Source organism: Pelophylax lessonae (assembly GCF_965119305.1).
Source record: "Pelophylax lessonae genome assembly, chromosome: 1".
In the NCBI taxonomy this organism is placed as follows: domain Eukaryota; kingdom Metazoa; phylum Chordata; class Amphibia; order Anura; family Ranidae; genus Pelophylax; species Pelophylax lessonae.
The window spans coordinates 61382117-61408664 of record NC_138768.1 but is presented as its reverse complement, the minus strand read 5'-3'; the positions used below and the strand labels follow the sequence as shown (position 1 = coordinate 61408664).

Below are 26548 nucleotides of genomic sequence, written 5' to 3'. Positions count from 1 at the left end.
TCCATCCATCTTCCCATCAATTCTGACCAGCTTCCCTGTCCCTGCTGAAGAAAAGCTTCCCCACAACATGATGCTGCCACCACCATGTTTCACGGTTTTATGGTTCAGGGTGATGTGCAGTGTTAGTTTTCTGCCACACATAGAATTTAGCTTTTAGGACAAAAAGTTTAATCTGACCTAGCACCTTCTTCCAAACTGCAATCAGGACGTCTTATGGTTTTCTTTCAACAATGGCTTTCTTCTTGCCACTCTTCCATAAAGGCCAGATTTGTGGAGTGCACGACTAATAGTTGTCCTGTGGACAGATTCTCCCACCTGAGCTGTGGATCTCTGCAGCTCCACCAGAGTTACCATGGTCCTCTTGGCTGCTTCTCTGATTAATTCTCTCCTTGCCCAGCCTGTCAGTTTAGGTGGATGGCCAAGCCTTGGTAGGTTTGCAGTTGTGCTATACTGTTTCCATTTTTGAATGATGGATTGAACAGTGCTCCATGAGCTGTTTAAAGCTTGCAATATTTTTTAAAACCTAACCCTGCTTCTAACTTCTCCACAACTTTATCTCTGACCTGTCCGGTGTGTTCCTTGGCCTTCATGGTGCTGTTCATTCACTAAGGTTATTTAACAAACCTCTGAGGGCTTCACAGAACAGCTGTATTTTATACTGAGATTAAATTACACACAGGTGGACTCTATTTACGTGACTTCTGAAGGCAATTGTTTCTGCAAGGTTTTAGTTAGGGGTATCAGAGTAAAGGAGGCAGAATACAAATGCACACCACACTTTTCAGATATTTATTTGTAAAAAAATTAAAAAAACATTTATAATTTTCCTTCCCCTTCACAATTATGTGCCACTTTGTGTTGGTTTATCACATAAAATTCCAATAAAAATACATTTACCTTTTTGGTTGTAACATGAAAAAATGTGGAAAAATTTAAGGGATATGAATACTTTTTTAAGGCACTGTATATTATACAGTTGAATAGAAAACTATATAAACATTGTCAAAATAATGTGGGAGAAGAAGGGACCTTATCTGTTCAAGAATGGAATAGTGTATCTTAGCCAATAGGTTGAGGCAAATGAGTGTGTGTGTGTGTGTGTGTGTGTGTGTGTGTATGACTGCAAATAGTATTAGGCAATCATTGATGGTTTATAGATAAGGCCAGTCAAAACCAATGTATTATTATTATTAGGTTGGTGCTAGTTAGTCTAATTGCCCGCTAGCCATTTCTTGGAGACTTCATTGGTGAGATTATCTTGTTTAGTTTATAACCTCACGACAAATCCACAATAGGACATGACCCTCTCTTTCAGCAGGGCTCATTGAGTATTTGTATGTATGTATGTATATATATATATATATATATATATATATATATATATATATAGTCTATATGCTGAAGAATCTATCAGGAAATGATGACACCATCATTTGGCTTCACCATTGCCCATGGCAGTTAGGGAGAACTGGGAATTCAAGTGCAGTCATTTCACTTCTGGAATCCCTGATATAAGAAGTCAGAATGTGATTAATACCTGCCAGTAACCATCAATTTGAGTGGTAAAAAATGGTGTCGCGCTAATCAACATATAAAATTTAAGCTGACAATAAGAAGCGAACAAGTCCCAAGTGCAAATGTCGAGTCCACATAAATCCCAGATAGATGGAAGGGTGCAAGCAGGAGAGTCCACCACCAATCAAGATACCAAGGTACTCTTACCAACTTTAAAGAACCCACAGGGCCAAACACGCTCTGAATGTGGATAGACAGGTGACAAAGGGAAACCAATCACATTGGTTCGTCTCCTCCTAAAACGACCAAGCCAAAGGAGGAGACCGCGCTGTTCTTGCTGCTCGTCTGTGGATCCGGAAGAGAGAAGTTCTTGTGGGCAGTGAATGTTTGAAGGAACGGTTGGGAGTCCGATCTGGTCATTTTAGGAGGAGACGAACCGATGTGATTGGTTTCCCTTTGTCACCTGTCTATCCACATTCAGAGCGTGTTTGACCCTGTGGGGTCTTTAAAGTTGGTAAGAGTACCTTGGTAACTTGATTGGTGGTGGACTCTCCTGCTTGCACCCTTCCATCTGGATTTATGTGGACTCGACATTTGCACTTGGGACTTGTTCGCTTCTTATTGTCAGCTTACATTTTATATGTTGATTAGCGCGACACCATTTTTTACCATTTTATCGAGGATAAGGTTTACTGTCTTTTTGTGTCAGCTGCTTTTCTCACTAAGGATTATACCGTTTGCCATATTATTGTCATATTATTTTATATGAATATAGTGCAGCGATCTTACTCCATTTATCAATTTGAGTGAATTTGTCCTTAACCCATAGCAGTCTCATAAATCAGCCTATTTTTCCCGAGACCCTAACAGGTGAAAATATTGCTTTATCCTCACCTTTTCTTTGGCTTATACTATTATGGTTTTGGAGACTTTTATGAGTACAACTCTTTGAAACTAAACAAACTATGATGATGACCATGATGATGATGATGATGACTGTTTCAAGTTAAAATTGTTCTATTTTTCTGTGCAGCAGAGGTGCAAGCAAAGAAAGTAAGGAAAGTTCCTCCCGGTTTACCCTCTTCAGTAAGTACCCTTGTGTTTTACGCAGTTGGAGCTGGAAAATATCACATGTTTTACAAACCTGCTCGTTGTTGACTTGATTTGGGTATTCAGTGTCCATTTGGCTTTTGTGCTGAAGCAATGCTTGTAATAAAGTTGAAAGCCTTGATTGTACAGGAATTCTAGCTTTCACTGACTCTAGTAATGAAATGTGCTGAAAACAGAAGCTTTGGAGCTTTGGAGAGAGGGAGGATGTTTGAGAATATCTGTCAGGCAGGTTTATGGTGCTATGTTTGCCCCTGTTGGGGCGATTTACTCTTATTTCCTTTCCTAGTAACACCTTTCAATGGCAAAAATATTTGGAAAACCCTCCCTATAGGGGCACAGGCTCCTACAGACTCTGCTGTTAAAAAAAAAAGTGTTTTGTTATTCCTGAAACTGTTTGTGAAATTTCCCATCACTTTCTTTTTTGCAAGAGAACAATTCCTTTCAACAGGATCACAGGTGGCAATTTACCTCTCTGAAAAACTAAAAGATTTGTCTGGAGTTTTGCTTAAAAGCAAACCTATCATTTGAGAAAAATAAAATTGCTAAATGCAATACATGGTGCTTAATTCTTACTCCTAGAGCCTGTCTGGCATCACTCAACCCTGCCTATTGACTGCCCAGGCACTGAGCAATGCATTTGTGTGAGGGCAGAAGGAGGATCACTGGAAGTACTAGGTTTTAAACCTAGGTAACTGAGAAGATAACAGCAGAAACTGGGATAGCATTTTGGGTTTCTTAACTGAGAAGTTTGATTTAAAGTATGTCTGTGCCACCTCCCATCACATATAAACTTGCACTCACCACAAAGCAGACTTCTCAAAGATATTCTCCCTAGCTCAGCCAGCATCAATGGTCACAAGCTCTGTACTGCCTGTTTTAGCCTCGTACATCTTACAGTTGCCCCATATTACTGGGCAATGGTAAAACAAGACTGGGCAGGTTAGAGCCAGGAACTTTTCACTGGTGGCAATATCGAGTAGACTTGGTTTCTGTGGTGACTGTCGACTTTAGAGCAGTGGTTCTCAACTCTGGTCCTCAGGACCCACTAACAGGCCAGGTTTGCAAGATAACTGAAATACATCACAGGTGATATAATTTGCTGCTCAGTGATTGCAGTACTCTAGTCAGCATCTCCCCAAGGGAATACTTAAAATCTGGCCTGTTAGTGGGTCCTGAGGACTGGAGTTGAGAACCACTGCTCTAGAGGGAAGCAAAGCTAGTGTGCAAGCACCAAGCTTATGTGTTTAGTAAACTTTTTTTTGGAAGAGGGGGCAGAGGTTCTTTTCACAGTCCACCATCCTCAATACATCCTTATTTACACTGACTAAAGAGATATGCTATGAAGAATCATTTTCTCATTTCTGTATATTTATTTCCATTCAGTCTCTTGGTAGATAGTATGACACCGGTTATACGGGCCACACTATAGATGGAATCATTTTATAGATGTTTACAGTTATTTTTTTTTTATATCATGTCAGCTCTTTCATCATGGGAGTGGAGGTCTGTTAGAATGTGCAGATTGAAGCGAGAGGTTCTTTGTGTGCATTACTGCCTTTTTTTATCGAAGATGGGCTTGTTGGCTGTATGCATACTTTGTAAGGTTGTTAACAAGGTTTAAGCTCTGTATAGGCCTAAATGTCCTTAAAGGGTTTGTCCACCCTAAACAGTAGGGTTGAATCACTTCTCAGCTTCATATCTCTCTGGCTTTCCACTTGCCTGGACATTGTGAGGCATGTTTACTCTTTCTGTTAACGTTTTAACCAATTTCACAGTATACATTTTCCATTCTCAAACAACCTTCTTTGAAACCCTAGTGCTTCTCCAGAGGTTTGTAGGGGATCCTTGAACAGCATCAAATTAAAAGCGAAGATCTGGTTTCATAAAAACAAAAACAAAATGCATATACTAAGCTTGGTGGATGCAGCATCGTTCTGTCCTCCGCCACTTCTAAGACTGAGAACTGAGCGATCAAAGACCGCTGATTGCTCCGTTCTCAGTCTTCACTGAGCAGAGAGCCGGTTACTGTCATTCACCACCTCTCTGCTCTGCCCCTCCAGCGCTCACTGGAACACTGTGCTGTTGAGGGGATGGGAGCTGCTGGCTCTGTTTCCCAGTGGGTCAATGAGAAGCTGATCCAGCTGCCGGTCCAGTCATCTGGGTGGATCCCGACTGCAAGGTCAGGATCTTTACCAAGCCTGTGCCGAACAAAATGCACTCCTGTGACCTAGAAGTGTAGCAAATATAGCTCTGACCATACTTTCCTTTAATATATTGCCTACATTGACTGCCAGGCCAAGGAGCCAATTTTGTACTAACATCCAATGTAAGGGAGCACTTCTTCAATAATCACCAGTGTAAGTCAATGTAAGGGGCACTTCTAACACTGGCCACCAATTAAAGGGGACAGTTCTCACTAATCAGCAATGTAAGGGGGTGGGTGGGGGGGGGGGGGGTTTACATCAATATAGCAGAGCACTTCTTCACTGACATTCAGTGTAAAGGTGCACAACTCTACTGGCCACCAATTTTCTCAAACTGATGAGCAATGTAAGGGGGCCCTTCTCCTCTAACCACCAATGTAACCGGACACGTTAGTATTAGTGTTAAGGGGCACTACAATTTTCATTGTCTTTGTTTATACTCTTGGCCATTAATGTTATTTGAAGAATTTTATAATGACTGAAATATTTTTTTCTATATCAAGCATGGAGTGTAGAAGAATTATATCAAATATTCTAGGTAAACAACATAATTTATTCCTTTATTTCAAAGTTTTTACGAAACAATTTTAAAATGGGTTGTCTGGAAATTACGTTAAGAGTTCCTCCATGGTAAAAAGGTCAGGAAAGGCTGGTATTGATTGGGGTATTTCTGATTACAGCAGCAGTAATATGAAGAGCAGAACTGGGAACTTGAGACAGAGAGGCTCCCTCTAGATCCAGAGAGCTATGAGAAACATTAATGTGATTCAATCCATAAAGAGAACCAACAGCTGAAACACTCGTTTTTGGTGGCCTAAGCCTTTAATTGACAAAAAAATGCATCAACGTTTCTATATGGAAAAGGCCTTTGGGAGACTTGCAGACTTTCTGCCTCTGCGTATCAATGTTAACATACCACCTAACTAACTAGCATGGTTTTAGATGGTATGGAAGTATTCTTCTTTAGCACAATTTCAGCACGTCTTTAGAGAACGTGTTGGGGGTGATGACTTCACAGCACTATAAAGGGTGTATGGACCTCAGTGTTAAAAACAAGTCAAATACAGCAAGCTGTTTTCAGGGAAAAATGTATACGTTTATATTGTGTTTGTGCATTTATGATGGTTTTGCTCTGCATTTATGAAGTTCTTTGGTTCATTGAGATAGAGATACCTGCCTGCAGTTCTACTCCAGGGATCTTTACTGTGCAAACCTGCATGACCCTTAACAGCCTTTTTTTGAAAACCAGGCCAGGCCCTACATTTACTGCCACAGCCCTATGGCTTTGTCCATACTCTTGTGGATAGCTGTGACGCCTACATAATATGGACCCAACCATAGGAATGAATGAGCGCTCTTGTGCTTAGAGCCTAGACAGGACTGTTTTTAACAAAGGGCTGTGTGACACTAGGCCGGGTCACACTGTAAAGTTCTCCAGACCTGCAGGTAAGTATTTATCTGTGGGGTGGGGTTCAGTACTAATTGACATTGTCCTTTGAGATCTCTACAAATTTCTTTACCATCACATCAGAAACAAAACCCAAATGTCTGTGTATACTAGTCCAACAATTGTTTCAATGATTTTTACCTATATATTGCACATTTTAATAATACTTTTTATTTTTATGGCTGGATGTATATTTTATTTGATGAGTCATTGTTCTTTTTGTTAAATAAGGCCTTGCCTATATAGTGATCCAGTCTGTTTGGTTGCAGTTATTGAAGGACTTTGTTGTATTTACCAAACCCTTTGTTTGTTGAGCAGATTACTTTCCTTATCATGGCTTCATTTTCATAAATAGGACAAAAAACTAAAGTTTCCAGTCCTTGCATTTTCTTTTTTTTCTGTGTGTTTTAAACCTCTCAGTCTGACCGTCAGTGTTCAGATCTGCTCTGACAAAGAGGCTAGAGAGCATTGCCTGGAGTGGAAGATGCCTAGAGCAGATCTCACAACTGATGATTTTTACTCTTACTCCTTTCTTCGCTCTGATCTCTAAAAATCATTGTTCACTTCATTATTGGATTTATGCAGGATACCTAATTAACACCAGACCTAAAAAAGTTAAGTGCGACTCGAAACGAAAACCGTTTTTTGTTCTTTTTCTTTTTTTTTTCACTTGACCAGACTCCCAATTGATTAATTACAAAACACACTAGAATTTGTGGTTGCCCTAATCTTAAGCAGGGAAAATTCTCTAATGCCTTGGAACGGAGCCCAAAGTTCAGAGCCCCATACCTGAGCGGGGCTTTGGGATGAAATGAGCCTTCATTTCACGAGATAGTTCACTTCTTTGTCAGCATAATGATGATTTATGGATTTGCATGTTCAAAGAGATTTGCGCGACGGATTTATTCGAAAATTTACATAGATTGCAGAAAGAACATCTTTATTTTTCCAGCGAGGTGTCTGAGCTAGCGGTGGAGATGTGAGTGCATCATTAGCTGCGTGCTTGATAAACCAGGTGTCAGCCTGTATAAAACAGCTGTATCTCAATGAATTTTCCCCTCCTGCGCTGTTTGTTGGTCTTATTTATTTATTTCCCTAGTAAGCACATTAACAATTCCAGCACAGAGCTCCAAGCCACTACATTTCCATGTACTGTTTTGCTGTGTCCGAGAATATTCTGATTCATTGCTCTCTATCTATCTATCTATCTATCTATCTATCTATCTATCTATCTATCTATCTATCTATCTATCTATCTATCTATCTATCTATCTATCTATCTATCTATCTATCTATCTATCTATCTATCTATCTATCTATCTCGATTCCTGTTGTCTTTCTTTATCTCATTTTCTTTTATATTGCAACTTGCTCTTTCTCTTTTTTATGCATTTGTCTACCTACTCTTTTCTTCTGCTGAAATCCAAGTCAAGCTTGAATTATTATAAAAGTACAAATTGTATCAATTTGTACATTTATAATAATTTGTTTGTAAGCGCCTAAAAAGTCCCTAATCCTAGCCGATTGAATACTATTCTACATATGGGATGTGGCACCCAGTATGATCAGACTTATAGAATAATTCAAGTCTAGCTTTATTGGCAGGTCCAAATTTCAACATTGCTAAAGCAAGTTGGTAAATAGTATAAGTTGGGTGTTAAGGGTAGCATTATAAGTGTTTAGGTTATAACTAAGAGCCTGTTCACACCAGCTCATGTGTATTATGCTTTGTATAATTAGCATGCGCTGGTGTGTGTTTGTGTAGGGGTAGTCTGATGTGTTGTTGTTCCTTTTTTTAACTTTATTGAATGTTACAAAAACACTTTATTTAGTTTTATTTACCACAGTGTGATACCTTGCAGTACATTGATATGTGGTGTTTTAGATAGCGCTGCGTAAAAATACATGCATATGTGGTGTGAACTAGGGATCGACCGATTATCAGCACCATCGATATATATCGGGGACCGATATGCACTTTCCCCGATATATCGGAATCGGCCTCTGAGGTTACCGATATTACCGATATTTTGGGAAAGTGCTGTACCGGAGTGATGCCTGCAGCTAGAGGCATCACCCCGTTACCGGCGTCCATAGCCGACGGTCGGCTGTCTTGTAATGACAACCGATGCAGCTGAGAAGTCACATGCGGCTCGCCCAGGTCTCCTGTCCCACCGGGAGACCCGGGCATCCTACCTGCACGGCCGCCGAAGACATCACTTCCGGGTACCCCGGTGCCAAAGTAAAAAATCTGATAGCATTCAAAACAGTCAAACTTGGCGTTTGGCGAGGAGGGGTTTGGGATCTTTTAGACCCCCAGATTGCTCCACAAGGAGTACCTGTGAAAAAAGAAAAAGAACATTTTTTTTTACATGTCCGAAAATATCGGGCGATATCGGCCGATACCGATATCCGATGACCAAAATATCGGTATCTGCATTAAAAAAACGATATCGGTCAATCACTAGTGTGAACAAAGCAAACAGTGATCAATTGTTTTCTATGTGCCCTTGGTTGAGACTAAGTTGACCAATGCTGATCAACAAAGCTCAATGCATCTGGTGTGAAAGAGCCCTAAAGCCTGGTACACACTAGCAGTTTTATTTTAATTCAAGGAAAGGAAAAAAAAACTGAAGCGCTTAGGAGGAGCTGCTGTTCTAACTATCTGATGTTATTATAGTGATCTCCCTGGCTCAGCTATTGTGTTCTGCCATTGGCTGAGAGCGCTTATAGGGTGCTGATTGGCAGACCTTTTTCAGCCATGCCTCTTCAACAGAAGCTTCTGTCAAACCATACTCACGAGTGTCAAACAGTTTCTATTGAACTAGCCAATGCCGCCCGATATTCGGCCTGTGTGTACGGCACTTAAGGAAGCCAGTGGGTTGAATGAGAAAAACTGAAGAGCTTGGAAGAATGAAAAAAAAAATGGAAGAGCTCAGAAGGAGCTGCTGTTCTAACTATCTGATGTTAGTACAGTGATCTCCCCAGCTCAGCTATTGTGTTCTGACGGGGGCGGTCCCCCACCAGACCACACCGGTCAGCACTCTCAGCAATTGGCTAAGAGCGCTGAACGAGTGCCGGTCGGCAGACCTTTTTTAGCCATGCCCCATTTGACTGAAGCTTCTGTCGAACCGTACGCATGGGCCGAATGTCAAACGGTTTCTATTGAACCGGCCAATGACGCTTCATATTCGGCCCAGGTGTACAACCCTTAAAGTTGTAAAGTCAGAAGATTTTTTTATCTTAATGCATTTTACATAAAGCACATAAACAATTCAGCTGCAAAGCTTGTAGCCTTTTTTCTGTGTACAAGAATTCTGCGGGTTAATTACCTGATGTTCTATGCTCCTTTCTTACATCATCTCCTAAAATGAAAGCAGGGTCTGCTTAATGTATTATAACCATTTCCCCATAATAATGTAAGAAGAAAAAAAAAAACTAAGGTGACATCACCTGCAGGGGGTGATGTCATGTCACCATCCTTCTTGCCAGATATCGGGAAATGCTAAGCATCTCAAATCTTGCAAGAAGGTGCTCTGGAACAGTGCAGAAGCATATTCTCATGGGATTTCGATACTCAACATTCCCCAGGATCTCACAGAATGATGATGACGGCAATGGTAATGGAAGCTTGGGGTAAGATAAGTATATTTAATTACTTTTCTCTGCAGTTTTTTTGCTTTAAAGCTTTACATTCTAGCCCTTCAGGCTCTATACAGGGCCAAGAACAGCCTGTTATAACATTTTCAGACCTGAGGCCATTAAATAGCTAATTTGTATAGAAAATGTAATTTCATAATTAATCAACACATTTTTCTTTAAACTATTTATTTATTTATTTTTTTTTTGTTTACTTGAGCTTTTGCTAAGCTATATCAGTGGGAAATTTGGGTGGAAAGGACAAGTTGTTTCACCAGGCATGGTAGGCCTTTGGACAATAGTTGGTAGTCACTTCTTCGGTGTGAACCAAAATGACAATATTTATGGATCACCTGAAGATGGTTACACATATTAGAGGCAGAGAAGGAATTTAAAGAGTTTAGTAAGTAAAGGGATTAGTAAAGCTAGGAGTGAGGATGTACTCATCAGCTATTTATAAAATTCCAAGGAAATAAGGGAAATAACCATAGGTTTAACAACGATATAGGTTTACAAACTGATTGGTGAAAAGACAGTAGTATAAAAATTATTCGAAGAATACATTTTCGTAGATAGCAGAGTTTCAAAGCTGTAACCAATTTTTCCATGTCGTAAAATTTTCTATGGTATTCCATTTACCTATAACATTTCTCTTCCATGTGGCAGAAGTCTTTCATCTCTGTCATCCATTCCATCATGGAGGGGTATTTATCCTAAATCCAAGATCAGGAATGTTAGTAATGCACCCTTCACAAGTTTGAACTGATCAGAATTAACATTTACTGGAGAGCAATTTATCCTCACAGTTCACAGCAAAAACACTGAAGTTGTACAAGTTGTTCTCTCAGCAGTCCAGCTTGCCCCCTCTCAGAGCTACTGCTTTTAGGGTAACTCCACTTTCATGGAAAAAATATAGCAAATAATATTATGGAATATGCAATTGCCACACAAACCATATTGTAATGTAATGATATTAAAAATTACCTTTTATTTGCAGCCGCTGTAATTTTCAGTAAAATTCAAAGCAATATGGCAGCCTAAACGCAGTCTGTACACCATTAGTATATGAAATGCCCCCAGAAATGTAATTTTTGCTTGTGTGATTGGCTCACTGATTTTCCCAGAAATCTGCACTAAGTTACAAGTCAAATTTTAGGCATCCTCTGCAATAAGAATTATATATTTTTGATGAGATACTCCCCGAGGGGTAAATACTTCCAGAGAGATGCAGACCCTGCAGCTTTTCCCATTAGAACAGTGGGAGTACACCAGGTGATCATAATAAACCAAAACTTCCCGTTCAGAATCAGAGTCTGCAATCATGGTGAAACAAACAGCTCTTTCTTCTGAGTGACAGAAAAAAGGACTCTGTTGCAAAGTTTGCTAAAATATCTGCAATGTCACCCAGAAGGGATTGTTTTTTGTTTTTTTTTTCTCAGCATGGAGTGGAGTTGCTGTTTAAAGTGCCACTAAAACCTCCATCTAAAACAGCGTTCAAAAGCACACTGTATTAAACATCACACACTTTATTTGAGTCAGCCAACCAATGTTTTTCCTAGTTGTTGTGTTCTTCCTTGCGCTATCCACATAGGCTTTCTTCCCTTTTCCACTTGTTAATTTCAAGCAGTGCTCTCCCAGGAATCATTGCACCTGCCTATTGTAATGTGCATGCACCCCCATTTCATTAATTCCTGGTGATACTTCCCACAAGGGTCAGCCCCTGAGGACCAGCACAGTGACTGTCACTCAAGAAGTCCAGAGGCAGTGCTGTGTAGGTGTTGATTTTATGAATGATAGGTTTTATGTGCTGACACGGACAAACTCAGTTCAAACTACTGTAATCCATCCTGGGAGCACACTGAGGAGGATGACTACATTCCCACATACAGTGGTACCATGTAGACCGAACAAGGCCACACTCATAATGAAAGTTTGAACAGAGCATTTTATAATGAATATTTCTGGATGTGCTGTCTGATGCTGTGACTAAATATATAGCTTAGATTGTAAGCTCCTTGAGAGCAGGGGCTGATGTGTAAAGCGCTGTGTAAACTGACGGCACTATCTAAGTACCTGAAATAATTAAAAAATAAATAAATATTTTTTTTTTTATATTTTGTATTTAGTGTCACCACATTGCTCCACAGGGCATGAAGCTACAGAGATTAGTGGGCTCTTGTTTTAAAGCTCATTTGCTGCTTTTTAGGAATATATACATTCTTAAATGTCTATAGCTTGGCCACAGGCTCAGTATACGTAGCTTTTGGTCTTATCAAGTATACAGTTGTCTCATGTAAAGGAAGGGAACACCATGGCTTTTTGCTTTCTTTGGTATATTGAGCAGTGCCTGCAGTTTGCTGTATTTCTTGTACATCTGTCTTTCTTCTGCTTTATCCTTCTTCTTGATATTTTTTTTGGTATTGTCCTGTCATTAAGGCATGGAGCTGTTCTGTAAAGGTATATTCCAGTTAAAACCTAATTTTTTGCTGTTACCCTTACCCCATATACACAGTTTTCAAAAAGTATATGGTTTCACATGCCATACGGGCCACATTGCTGCCAATGACAAATCAGCAGCAGAAGCAAAATCATGGAGGAAAAGCGTCCACTTACCTTAATGGAACTACTGGTTCCTCTATCGAGGAATAAACCCTTATATCAACAGGCAAGTGGTCTGTTAGTGATCCTGATGCCGGTGAATTGCTGCCAACAACAGGATTGCCCATGAACCATGGTCCTAAGCTCTGACTGGAGTGTATTGGAGCTTGTGCAACCTGGGAGGGAAGAGAGGGCATTAAAGCCAACTGGTTGATTTGGCTACATAGGGAAAGCATGTTTGCTTCAGGTCTGGAACCATTACATGTTTATGTGTTTTAGTGATTGCACTAAAAAGTAATTTACAATTTCCAATATGTTTAGTGATTTGTTTAAGATTCCTTGTAGCCTTGCCAGCTTCCACTCTGGTTTTCCCATCATTTTCCAATAGAGAATTGCAGTGGCGTATATGCAGTACACACACCAAGTGATAATTTGATTGTCATACAGGATTTTGAGTCATCCAGTTTAAAGATTTTGGAATAGAACCAAGCAAATGATAAGTCCTTCTGGAGTTCAAAGTTTCAGAAGATGAAGTCATGGAACTGTAATGTTAGAATTTAAAAAATGTCCTCTCATGGGAGACTGTGTGGGGGAACAAAAAAAAAAAAAAAAACCTCTCCGAATCCAGACACATGGTTTTTCATTCAGTGAAGTCCTCTGACTCCCTTTGGAATTGTATGAAAACTGTACGACTACTATGGTTTAGATAAAAAAAAAAAAAAAAGATATATATATATATATATATATTATGTGTGTGCGTGTGTGTATTTTTATTATGGTGGAGACTTAAAGGGGTTGATTTACTGAAACTGTGAAAAATCTGGTGCAGCTGTGCATCGTAGCCAATCTGGTTCTAATTTCAGCTTGTTCAATTAAGCTTTGACAAAAAAAATGGAAGCTGATTGGTTTCAATGCAGAGCTATACCAGATTTTGAACTCTCCAGTTTTAGTACCTCAACCCCGAAATGTATCTAAGACCAAAATAAAAAAAAAGTAATGAATTGAACCTTAGTAGTCCTTAGATCTTACATGTGGTGGCTGATTTGGCTTTTTCTTTTTTCACTTTTTTCTTTTCACCTGGTGATCCTGCCAGGAACACCCTTACTGTCCTAGGGTAACAACTGTACTGTAACTAGGAGGAGCAGCATTGCCATCCTTGTTTGTATAAGAAGAGAGGGCACAGGAAGTTATAAGCACTCACTCAAGATTTCTGACAAAATAACGTTTTTTTTATGTTTTTACACTTGTTGAAACGATCAAGTAAAACAGTCCTTCGGCGTATTATCTGGCTGAAATACTGGTCTGCGGACCAGACTTCTAAGAAGGTCTGATCTGATCCGGTACAAATTAATTTGTCAATCACCAAGGGGGCACAAGTAGTGTCCTGGCAGCTCGGTAAGTAGCCGGCATTCTAAGGTGGGCTGCCCTTCTCAAATTTTTGCCATGACTCCTGTGCGGGATCAAAGCAGAGGGGATTCCATCCAAACTGACCTCGCCGGTCTTGGTACGCCGATCGGGTACGGCTGGTCGCCGATGCTCCATGGGGGCTTCCTCTCATCCTGCTTTACAGTCAATGGCTTTGCAGCTTGGCTGTTGAACGCCAGGTGCTGAAGGATGGAGGTTTGTCTGAGTCTGTGATTCCTACGCTGTTGAAAGCTGGGAAATCTACTTCTAGGAAGATCTACCATCGTACGTGGAAGACGTACATTGTGTGGTGTGATTCTCTTGGGGTTCATCCTCGCTCCTTCTCGGTGGATAAGATCTTAACCTTCCTTTAATGGGGGGTTAAACAGAAATTGGCCTTGAGTACCGTCAAGGGCCAGGTATCGGCTTTGGCGGTCTTTTTCCAATGACCTTTGGCCTCACACTCCCTGGTGCGTACTTTTCTTCAGGGTGTCCGACATTTGGTTCCTTCAGTGCGGGCTCCGTTGCTGCCTCGGGATCTTAATGTGGTGCTTTCAGCTCTACAGAAGCCTCCCTATGAAAATATTCGGGAGGTTTTCCCTGCTTGCGCTGCCCCGGAAGGTGGCCTTTTTTGATGGCTATCACCTTTGCGCGCAATGTGTCGGAACTTGTCACGTTATTCTGTCGTTCACCTCATGGTGATTGACAGGGATGAGTTGGTGCTTCGCCCCTGTCAGTCATTCCTTCCTAAAGGGGTCTCTGACTGTCATTTGAATGAAGATATTGTGTTGCCTTCCCTGTGTCCCAGGCTCAACATCCAAAGGACGCTACCTTGCATGCCTTGGATGTTGTCCGTGCAATTAGGGTGTACCTTGCAGCTATGGAGTCTTTTAGGAGGTCAGACTCTCTATTTGTGCTCACGAACGGACCTCACAAAGGGTCGTCAGCTTCTTCTGCGACCATTTCCAGATGGATCAGACAGACTGTGGTTCAGGCCTATTACATCAGGGGTCAGGTTCCTCCTTTCCCTGTCAAGGAGCACTCTATTAGGGCGCTTGGTGTCTCCTAGGCTTTCCGTCATCAAGTGTCAGCTATGCAGGTTTGCAAGGCGGCCACCTGGTCGTTGGTGCACACTTTTCCAAAATTTTTATAAAGTGGATGTGTTGGCATCTGTGGATGCTTCTTTTGGCCGTAAGGTTTTGCTGGCTGCTGTTTAGAGGACCTGGTCCTCTTTGAGGGTGTATTGTTTTTTCAGGTGGGCTCCAGTTGTTTATGGTTGAGCTCCATGTTACCTGGTTGGCTATGGTTAGCCTTGGAATTTTTTTCTGCTTTTTTCCCACGCCTCATGTTTAACACTACTTTGGGACACCCCAATGGTTAAGAAGAATCAGGAGATGTGTCCGTCAATGAACGAAAGAGAAAATGAGATTTTTGACTTACCGTAAAATCCATTTCTCTGATGTTCATTGATGGACACAGCACCCACCCCTCTGTGGAGTTGACTTTTCCTGCCTAATGTCCTACTCCTGAAGGGAGCAGTATAACCCAATAGTTAAGAAGAATCAGGAGCTGTGTCCTTCAATGAACATCAGTGAAATAGATTTTACGGTAAGTAAAAAATATTTTTTTTTCTCTTTTACATATTTTTGGTCATTTAATTAGAAAGTAAAACTCAAAGCATCAAGATGACAACTGGACAGCAAGCATTTCCGGCAGCAAAGATCCTACCTATTTCTTTTCACTGAACTGACCACTTTAAAAGTTCTAGGGCCAACTCAGCACTCACCTTTCTTCCCTCTCTAAAGGCCCCATCGTCTTCTTTTTTTTTCAATCTTTGTAATACCTTAAGTGGTATTAAAGCCAAAACCAAAAATGTAACATATTGCAGCTTACCAATCAGTAGATGTGGTGGCAGCATTAGTTTTCTCTTTTTAGGTTTTCTTCCATTTGTTTTCAGTGATCTGGCCAGTAACACAACTCTTGTATTAGTATGCCACCACTCTGGATGAAGGAGAACATGAGGCACATTTGGACAGCAGCATGATCAGTCTGGGGGGAGGGGAGTGTTAGATGGACTAGCAGATTTCAATCTACTAACAAATTAAAGCCAATCTCCAGCCAACACTTTATAAGCAGTTACAGCATACAAGGGACATTGGTTTGAATCCTAACCACAGTACTACCTGCCTGGAGTTTGCGTGTTCTCCCTGTGCCTGTGTGGGTTTCCTCCAAGTACTCTGGTTTCCACCCTCACTCCTGGTAGGTTAATTGGCTCCTGTCTAAATTGGCCCTAATATGTATACAATATGTATGAATGTGAGTTAGGGATCTTAGATTGTAAGCTTCTTGAGGGCAGGGACTGATGTGAATGTATAATATATCTGTAAAGCACTGTGTAAATTGACAGGGCCATATAAGTTCCTGAAATAAATAAAAAAATAAAAATCATTGTAAGAACCCCTGTCAGTGGTAAATGGTTTGTCTCTACCCTCTAAGGCTAAGTTTACACTGGCATTAAAAGCAGACGTTTGGGGGATGTTAAAAAACGCCCCTCAAACGCCTATGCAAATGATACAATGGACAGCACACAGCACTGTTCACATTATCAAAACATGAAGCGTTAGCATCCCTTTGCTTCAAAATTGAAACTTCATGTTAAGTCGGGAGGCGTTTGAAGCCTTTCAACACCTCCCATTCAAAACTATGGTAAGGCTTCACAAACGCTCTGGCAGGAGTTTGTGGTGCGGTTACGAAGTGTTAAAATGAGTTTCAAAGCTGCGCATAAGGCGTTTGGGGAATGTTTTAAACTCGTCATTAACGCTTGCAAAAAGCCATTCTAACGCCCATACTAAAGATCATTAATGCCAGTCTAACGCCCATACTAAATCTCATTGATGCCAGTCTATCGCCCATACTAAAGCTCATTGACGCCAGTCTATCGCCCATACTACAGCTCATTGATGCCAGTCTATCGCTCATACTAAAGCTCATTGACGGCAGTCTATCGCCCATTTTAAAGCTCATTGACGCTAATCTATCGCCCATACTAAGGCTCATTGATGCCAGTCTATCGCCCATTCTAAAGCTCATTGACGCCAATCTAACGTCCATACTAATGCTATAGGAGCATTTGTTAAGCATTAAAAATTTAGTCAAGTGTAGACAAGCCCTAACTGCTACATCTTTAGGACAGCTTGTTCTGTTAAACAACAGACTGACTGGTAAGATCACCAGGAAAGAAAGTCTTAAAAATAATAGGAATGCAGCCTCGAAATCTGAGAATATACAAGATGCAATATAATAAATGTTTGCTTTTGGGTTTAATACTTCCTAAAATCCTGATGTCTGGTTACACGATGTCCCGGGTACCTTTTGATCCTCTTCTTCCTCAAGCGGGGGGCGGATTCTGAATGGCTCAAATAGCAGTGCCACCAAGTGATGCCCTCTTACTCACGCCTGGGAGTCCAGAGCAGCCTGGTGACGTGACCTCACTATGGCAGGTGCTTGATGCCTGGGTGCACCGGAAGAGGGTTGAATGTCGCCAAACAAGTCAAATCACTGTCGTTGAATGACTGAAATGATGAATCTGGGGGAGAGAAGGTAAATATTGTAGAAAACGCTGTATTTTTTATTTTAAAATGGCTTGGGCTTTTGTGTTTCTTTAAATAGATGCTAGAATTGCTGCTTCACACCTTCCCGCGTGCAAGGTTTTAACATGGATCAACACAGCAGTACAACCAAAAATGTATGATGTTTGGCTTTATTTATTTAATGCTGAGCCTGGGCTAGCATTGACTCGTGAATTGAGGGATTGCTGATGAATACAAACAGTTGTCTGTCGTGTTTAAGCTTCTCCTGAGACATGCTACAGACAACGTAAAACTCTTTTGCCCAAAGCCACGGTTCACACAGACGGCTGTTTTAGGTTGTGGGGAGAAGCAATAATTTGAGAAATCCTAATTAGCTGTTGCAAGGTGAAAAAGTGCTGTCTGTGTATTTTGCTCGTACCTAAAGCAGTGAAGCAAATGTGACATCTTTAATTATAAGCTTGGTTGCATATCACGTTACCCCTCTCAATGTTACCTTTTTTGGGCTCGCCACCGCATTGTACAAGTTATGCCGCAACATTATATTTTAGCAGCCTGCACTAACATTGGTTTTCTACACTTACCGTATGTATTCTATTTATTTATTTTTTTAACTCTAATGAAAACTTTACGCTGACAGTTGTAGCGACAATTTAATTGTACAGCGAGGGGACTTGTTGTCCTTATTGGAAGGGTTGTCAGTTTGCTTTCGCCTGTTTGAAGCTGTTTTTTGCGATCTGGTTTAAAAATGTTTCTGCTGCCTACCTAATTAACTTGCTAACCAAAAATTTGTGTCAAAATAGGGGATGCAGTCAGAATAAATTTAGTTTTGAATTTAAAGGGGGTGTCCATGTTGATATTATTTTGTTGGCTATCATGAGTCTCTTTGTCCAGGACAAAGGTCACATTACTTTTTTCAGGTTAGGAAGACGTTAAATATTAATGTCCAAATTCAAGCAAAACTATTTTTAATTTTAGAAGTACCTGAACAATCTCTTGATTTTATCAGAACCTTGCATTGGCATGTGTAACTTTGGCCAAAAAAGGGTACCATTTGAACATGGTGTCTCCAAACTTTCTAAACCAAGGGTCTACAAACTTTCTAAACAAAGGGCCAGTTTACTGTCCTTCAGACTTTAGGGGGGCCAGACTGTGGTCATTGGGAGTAGAAAATGCCTAAGGCTTTGGTGGTCAGGGGTAATAAAAAAATACATAACACCCCTGTGGTCAGTAGTGTAGGTGATTGGGTCAATTGCACCTCTTAATACTCTAAATAGTCCCTCACTATAGTTAAGTCTAATCTGTTCTGTATAAGAGCGGAGCCTCCGGGAGGAAACCTCTGCCTCTGAAATAAATCAACTAGTCAGAGTCTCATACAAAGGCTTACTCCCAGTTTATTACGTTTCAAAACTATATATACATGCATCATCAAAAGGGATTGGCCTAGGGTACATTCCTTATAAGGGGGTATAAACTAATCAATTTCAAGCTATACGAGCTATAGGAAACACGCTCCATTTACGAACATTAACTTATTCAGTAGATTCTATTAGTTAATAATGAAAGCTTAGACATTTCTGATCTCATCCACAGAAATAAGAACTAGAAGGTGACGGTATTCTACAGGAAACAGATAGTATAATTAGAACATGCTATAATGTGTCAATTGCGAGATACGTGCAGAAATCTATGTCTTAAATGGAGTTTAAACACATAGATATACAAAATGGATACTAAAAATGGAGGAGCATGTCCCACGCTCCTACAATCCCCTCTAAAAAATCATAATCTCATTTACATGATTTTTTCCTATCATTTTTATGGTGTCATCAGAGGACACACAGTCTCCCTGGAAAGGAGGAATAGTACCCCATCATTGGTATAAGTGGGTGAAATAATGCCCCTATCAATGGTTTCAGTGGGAGGAATAACGCCTCATCATTGGTATAAGTGGAAGGAATAATGCCCCATCATTGGTGTCAGTGAGAGGAATATTGCCCCATCATTGGTGTCAAAGAAAGATGTTATGTCCCATCATTGGTGTCAAAGGGAGGAATTATGCCCAACTGTTGGTTTCAGTGGGGGGAATAGTGCCTCATATCAGTGGAAGGAATAGTAAGCAAAGGGGCACAGTTTGGAGACCACTGTTCTAAATAAAGGGACAGTGTACTGTCCTTCTGACTTTAGGGAGGGGTCAGACTGTGGCCAGTGGGAGTAGAAAATGTCTCGGCATCAGGAGGAGTAAGCAATGCTTCAGGCTTGGTGGTCAAGGCTGTGATCAGTAGTAGGAGGAATAATGCCCCATCATTGGGGTCAGTGGTGGAATTTATGCCCCACAGTTGGTGTCAATGGGAGGAATAGGGCCCCAATAGCCAGATGAAGGCTTGCAAAGAGCCGCAGTTTGGAAACCATTGATTTTACCTTCTGCATTAATTGATGATTAGCATGGTCCAAAATTCTGCTTCTATAAATTAGGGAGCAAATATCAACCTGTTATAATGATGTGTGCAAGTTTTAGCTTTTGACCTAGATTTATATTGCACTGTAATCTGAAAAGCTACATTTCTTTTTCTTCTAAATTATTCATTAAAAAAATAAAAATAAAGCAAAACTGAAACCTCTACTAATACCCCTAAGATTGCTTGATATATTTTGAATATGAAGGCCAAGCAGGTGCTATGGGCATCTGCTCCACTTTTGCTTCATATTTTTGTAAATCGGCCTCATTTTCTTTTCGGGCAGAGAGAACTGGCTTCCACCAGAGCAGAGACATCTGTTAGCATTATGCTGTACTGTGCCAGGAAATTCATTGTGTTAGAATAGGAAGCCCTATTCACAGAGCCTGGGTCAAATTAATCAATAAAGCTTTACCTTTGCACAGACATATTTATCTTTTGTATGAACATATTTACATCATCAGGAGACTTCCAAATACATTTTATAGAATATGGCAGACATGGCTTTGATAGCTAGCACACAAATGCACCTTTTTTGGGATTTATGGGTATTTTTTTCTGTTTGATAAAAATTATTCTACTTATTATTCAAATGTAATAATGCCTTCTACGTAATTTTATTTTTTAGTGTAATATCATATTGGGGGTGTAGAAGACTGGGACCAATTTTCTTCTTTTAGCTTTGTAGTTTTAGTTTGTCTCTTGTAAATGTGTATTTTGCTTCTCTATATTTAGAGAAACATGAACGGGCATTTATTTATGCTGAACTTTAAGGAGGCAATAGGAAGCATTATATGTTTTACCAGGACAGCCAGATTTTTGGTCCAACCTTAAAGGAAAACTTCTCTTTTTTTAAATTAACATAGCATATAAATTAGCTACACAAGCCATTTTGTAATTTAATGTTATAAAAAATGACCTTTTCATTTCAATCTAGAGAGGTTGTAACTTTCTAAAAATATATAGCAAAAAATCAATGCTTATGGAAACCTGGAGGCGCACGGAATACACCCAGAAATGTAATTTCCTGCTTTTGTGATTGGCTTACTTATTTTCTCCAACGTCTGCCCATGTGAAAATGTAGGTATCCCCTGCAATTTATTTATTTTTTTTCATTTTAATTTTTATTTTATTTTCAGAAACGTATTTCCTAATGCTTATCTACTTAAGAAATTGAAAGACAATGCAACTTTTCTCATTTTGCTCAGGTGGTTACAATGCAGACAAAACCTCACATTCTGGAATTAGTCTGGAAAGGAAATTGTGAAACAAACAGCTTATTCTTAAGAGCAGAGGTAGAAATGTATAACAAAGAAAAAGTTTGTAAAAATCCTTGCAACGCACATAGATCACACGGAAGGGATTGCTTTTTCCTCAACAAAAGTGCAATTAAGCTTTAAAAGATAGCGGACTACTGTAACTGCAACACAGCTTGGTCAAGAAAAGTGACCAGATCACACTCCCAGACTGCTGATTGGACAGTGAAGGAGCAGGAACACACTAATGAAGTCATCTTTTCCTCACTCCTGTGTGATCATATTCTGTGTACGGTAAGTATATGGGCATGTAGAAAATCACAACTGGTCCCGTGTGCTGCATTTCTTCTTTCCAATTTGAGTGTCGATGTGCAACACAATTTAAAAAGCTATAAAGACAAACTTATGTACTTAAAGAGGAACTGAAGTCTGCTCACATAATTTGTAAAAAAAAAACATATTTGCCATTCTGAAGCCTCCCTCCAACCACTTTGGATATTATTTTATACATACTGTGATTCAGTACTTGCCAAATATGCTGCCAAAATCTCCCTCTACTAAGTTTGGCTGCAGCTATTTTAACTGTGGGCAGCCGAAGCTGCTGACTGTTCACTGTTACACAGACACACACATACACATATATACAAACACAAACATACACATATATACAGATACACACACATATATACAGACAGTATTCTCTTGATGATTACTTATGGATCTCTGCAGTCTCCTGTTATCTCCGCCCTCACCCAGCCCCCTCCAGCTCTGCAACTCTTCTATGACTCACCCCTCCTCCCTTTCTAGCAAACTCTCACAAGAGTGAGAGCTGTGTATGATGTCACTAGCCTAGGCTAATTACCAGACAATAAAGAGGAAGTGGGCTGTATAAGGTATTTACTGGAAGAAAAAAATGTTTTACTATCTAAAGTTAAAACAACAAGAGCAGAGCATTTAATAGATGGAAAGATAAAAAATGACTGAAGATTCGCTTTAAGCTGGCCATACATTAGAAAAATTTCATTAATAAGTTTGAGAAACATTGGTCCTATTTACTAATAGTTTTTGGGGTCAAATCAATGTTCGTTTTTGACCTCACTCGAAAAAAAATTTGGAGCAGGATGTACATTTTTTTTACCAAACAAATACATTTCTAACAGTGAATTTGGTTTTCATTATGGAAAGATCAATGGTTCCAAAAATTGAAAAAGCAAATTCAATTTTGAAAGCCTTTAGAGTGTCATTCGGTAAGCCGTTGAGAGTTTTCATGCAAATATTTGCACGTTGTTTGAAAATCCACTAGTGTATGGTCAGCTTTATACTACTTGATTTTAAAAATACGTAACTGTATTTTTCTTTATTTTTTCTTTACCAGGTTAGGAATTTTGTTTTATTGCTCCTCGTGCAATTAGAAGTTTAGGCTGTGAATGACTTCAACAGTTAACCCAATGTACTGTGCATGGTGGATGTTCGTGTTGCAGCGTAGCTTATAAGGCGCTTGTTTCTTTCCAAGACAATTACTCTTGTGTTTTGCAGTTTCGGTTAACAAAATGTCTTGCCGGATTCAGATGGGGACATTGCATACTTGAAGGACTTTACTAGCCACCATATAGGCCCAGCTGAAAATAAACGGAGGGAAGCCAATTTTCGAAGTGGATGATGGGGGGCGGGGGAGCAGGTGCGCTGCAGTTACTGGGGATGTGCCCTATTTCTTTGCGGTTCTTAACGCCCCTTTTCAAATACACATGTATTAGCGGGGGACGAGAGCAGACTGTAATTGCAGCTGCCTGTATTTTTTTTCCAATGTTTACCCCTCATTTATCTGTGATAAACAATAGCGGGAAAACAAAAAATGTAAGTTTAGGCTACAGGAGAGTCTGATGGATATTGCCAATGTTAGTGAAGAGACAGGCCATAATCTGCCCCCCTCTAAATCAAAATGACAAGGAATGGAGAGAATTAAGGGGACTTTCAAGAGCCACTCTGATTTAAGCAAAGAAAGCCTATACAGTCTATATATACGAATAACATAAAAGTCTCTTTACCAGATATGTACAGTGGATATAAAAAGTCTTCACACCCCTGTTAAAATGTGATGTAAAAAATGAGACAAAGATAAATAATTTCAGAACTTGTTCCACCTTTAATGTGACCTATAAACTGTACAGCCTAATTGAAAAACAAACTAAAATCTTTTAGGTGGAGGGAAGTAAATGTAAAAAACTAAAATAACATGGTTGCATAAGTATGCACACCATTAAACGAATACATCGTTGAAACACCTTTTCGTTTTATTACATTCTTTTTGGGTATGAGTCTATCAGCATGGCACATCTACACTTGGCAATATTTGCCCACTCTTCTTTGCAAAAACACTCTAAATTGTCAGATTGTGAGGGCATCTCCTGTGCACATCCCTCTTCAGATCACCCCACAGATTATTGGTCTGGGCTCTAGCTTTGCCATTCCAAAACTTTAATCTTTTTCTGGTGAAGCCATTCCTTTGTTGATTTGGATGTATGCTTTGGGTCATTGGCATACTGAAAGATGAAGTTCCTCTTCATGTTCAGCTTTCTAGCAGAAGCCTGAAGGTTTTTTGCCAATATTGATTGGTATTTGGAACTGTTCATAATTCCCTCTGCCTTGCTAAGGCCCCTGTTCCAGCTGAAGAAAAATAGCCCCAAAGCATGATGTTGCCACCACCATGCTTCACTGTGGGTATGGTGTTTTTTTGATGATGTGTAGTGTTGTTTTTGCACCAAACATATCTTGTAGAATTATGGCCAAAAAGTTCAACCTTGGTTTCATCAGACCATAACACATTTTCCCACATGCTTTTGGGAGACTTCAGATGTGTTTTTGCAAAATTTAGCCGGGCTTGGATGTTTTTCTTGGTAAGAAAAGGCTTCGGTCTTGCCACTCTACCCCATAGCCCAGACATATGAAGAATACGGGAGATTGTTGTCACATGTACCACACAGCCAGTACTTGCCAGATATTCCTGCAGCTTATTTAATGCTGCTGTAGGGGCCTCTTGGCAGCCTCCCTGACCAGTTTTCTTCTCATCTTTTCATCAATTTTGGGGGACGTCCAGTTCCTAGTAATGTCACTGTTATGCCATATTTTCTCCACTTGATGATGACTGTCTTCACTGTGTTCCATGGTATATCTAATGCCTTGGAAATTCATTTGTACTCTTCTCCTGACTGACTTACTTATTCCTTTTAACAGTGAGATGCCTCCCATTCTTTGGGAGCTCTCTGCGGACCATGGCTTTTGCTGCAGGATGCGACTAAGAACATTTTAGGAAAGACCTATTAGAACAACTGAACTTTATTTTGGGTTAATCAGAGGCACTTTAAATGATGGCAGGTGTGTACTGACTCCTATTTAACATGAGCTTGAATGTGATTGCTTAATTCTGAACACAGCTACATCCCCAGTTATAAAGGGGTGTGCACTCTTATGCAACCACATTATTTTCGTTTTTTACTCTTACTTCCCCCACCCCCACCCCTAAAAGATAAAAGATTTCAGTTTGCTTTTCAATTGAGTTGTACAGTTTATAGGTCACATTAAAGGTGGAAAAAGTTCTGATATTATTTATCTTTGTCTCATTTTTTTACATCACAGAAACCGGACATTTTAAGTGGGGTGTGAAGACTTTTTATATCCACTGTATGTCTGTGGTAATACAAATCTGTATTTCATAGTATAGGTATCATAGAGATCTAAACATAATAGCACAAAATGCCTGTTTTGCTCCTATCCACAGTTTTACTCATCGGTTTCCTTAAAGTGAATGTGAGGCCAGGCACTGGACCTCAAATAATTAAAATGAATTAACCACAAATATTAAAACAAATTATCGCCGACCTCTGTAGCTACAGGCATTATGGACAAATTCATCCTCAAAATTTTACAGCAGGAGCAAAAAAGCTGTTCATGTCATTTGCTCAACTTATTTAATATATGTGAATATTTGAATGTTCATAGCTCGGCCACATGTTCACTTTAAGCTGGCAACAAATATTTGAGAACAGCTGGACATGCACACATTACAATATCTCCCAGACGAGTTTCTGCCCTAAACAACTAATATGTAAAATAAGTGTTGTACCCTGTTAGGAGTAAGTACACAAGTAGAAAAGGCAAACTTTATATTACAAACAATACTTTTTAGTAATTTACTAAAAATAAATTAAAAAATCCAAGCTTTCAGATTGGTGTCTGTATATATGAAGAAGAAACCTAGTTTTCTGAAAACTGGCATTGTTTGTATATTCTTAGCAGCTAAAAGGCATGATTTTGAGAATACTTTGTCCCCATGAAAGGAGCACTCTGCTTGCATGAGTCCTCAAGTTTGGGGAGATGGAGAAAGGAGGGACAGCCTCCCATGAACTTGATTGCGGTCAAGTACAGATTTTTAATGTAGGTGATTAATTCATTCCCAAAAAAGTACTTTTTTTGGGTTGTTGTGTGCATGTGCTATAGACATTACATTGCGTTCAAATTGGAAAACTGTCCTCTAATGTCTTTTATCTTAAAAAAACAATCTAAATTTTGAGATTTTTAAAAAATAAATAAAAAAGATCATATTGAGATTTGCATAATTACATTAGATAATGATATATGCTATTTGGGTTCAAAAGAAATCTCATAAAGCATACAACGTATATTCTTCTGCCCCATTCACTCTCCCATTGAGGAGATTTCCCTCATTTCCTATTTCTCTCACTATAGGAAATTAGAGATGATATTTTTGAAGCAAGAGCATTTTATAGCAATTCACCAAATATTTTGTGGTGAGACTCTGCTTGGCTGACAACTACTTGTTTTGCAGCCCAGTTTTTGAAGAGGAAAAAGACAGTTCTTCACCGGGGTTTACTGCAGTACACCACTTGACTCTGCCCAGCAGAACAAAAATAATTTGTAGGTCTGCTTCTGTCAGTTCTTTTTAAGCTATCCAATATGTTTTCATTTGATTTATCTGTACGATCTTTATCTACATTTTCAAAAATACTATGCATTTTATTTTGAATGCACTATATACACTATGTATAAGCTGTATGTATATACTTTAGGTTGTCATGGGGAGATGCATGATATTTGTTTATCTCTGCTTGGTAGAAAATTACAGGGTATCACCCAAAAACAGTCAGTTGGATTAAGTTTGTTGGAATATTGAACTTTGAAGACCTACTGGGCTTCATCATTAAAGTTAGACATACAAAAGGTTTGCTAAGTAAACTTTTTGAGTAAATCATACAAGGAAATTCAAAAACTGATTTTGTTTTAACATTCACAACAACCAAAAATATAATGGTACATG

The 26548-nt window shown here is 39.6% G+C and overlaps 1 protein-coding gene across 15 annotated transcripts in view; it reads left to right on the top strand.

Moving 5' to 3' along the window:
* Positions 1-26548, top strand: part of TCF4 (transcription factor 4) — a 646703-nt gene that overhangs the window by 372787 nt on the left and 247368 nt on the right. For 11 of the 15 annotated variants that reach the window (XM_082244114.1, XM_082244117.1, XM_082244108.1 and 8 more), the window contains one exon: positions 2549-2601. In XM_082244114.1, coding sequence (XP_082100240.1) covers positions 2549-2601 — 53 coding nt within the window. The remainder of the gene's footprint in view (positions 1-2548; positions 2602-26548) is intronic. The other 4 variants (XM_082244112.1, XM_082244105.1, XM_082244116.1 and 1 more) reach the window with 1 other exon arrangement.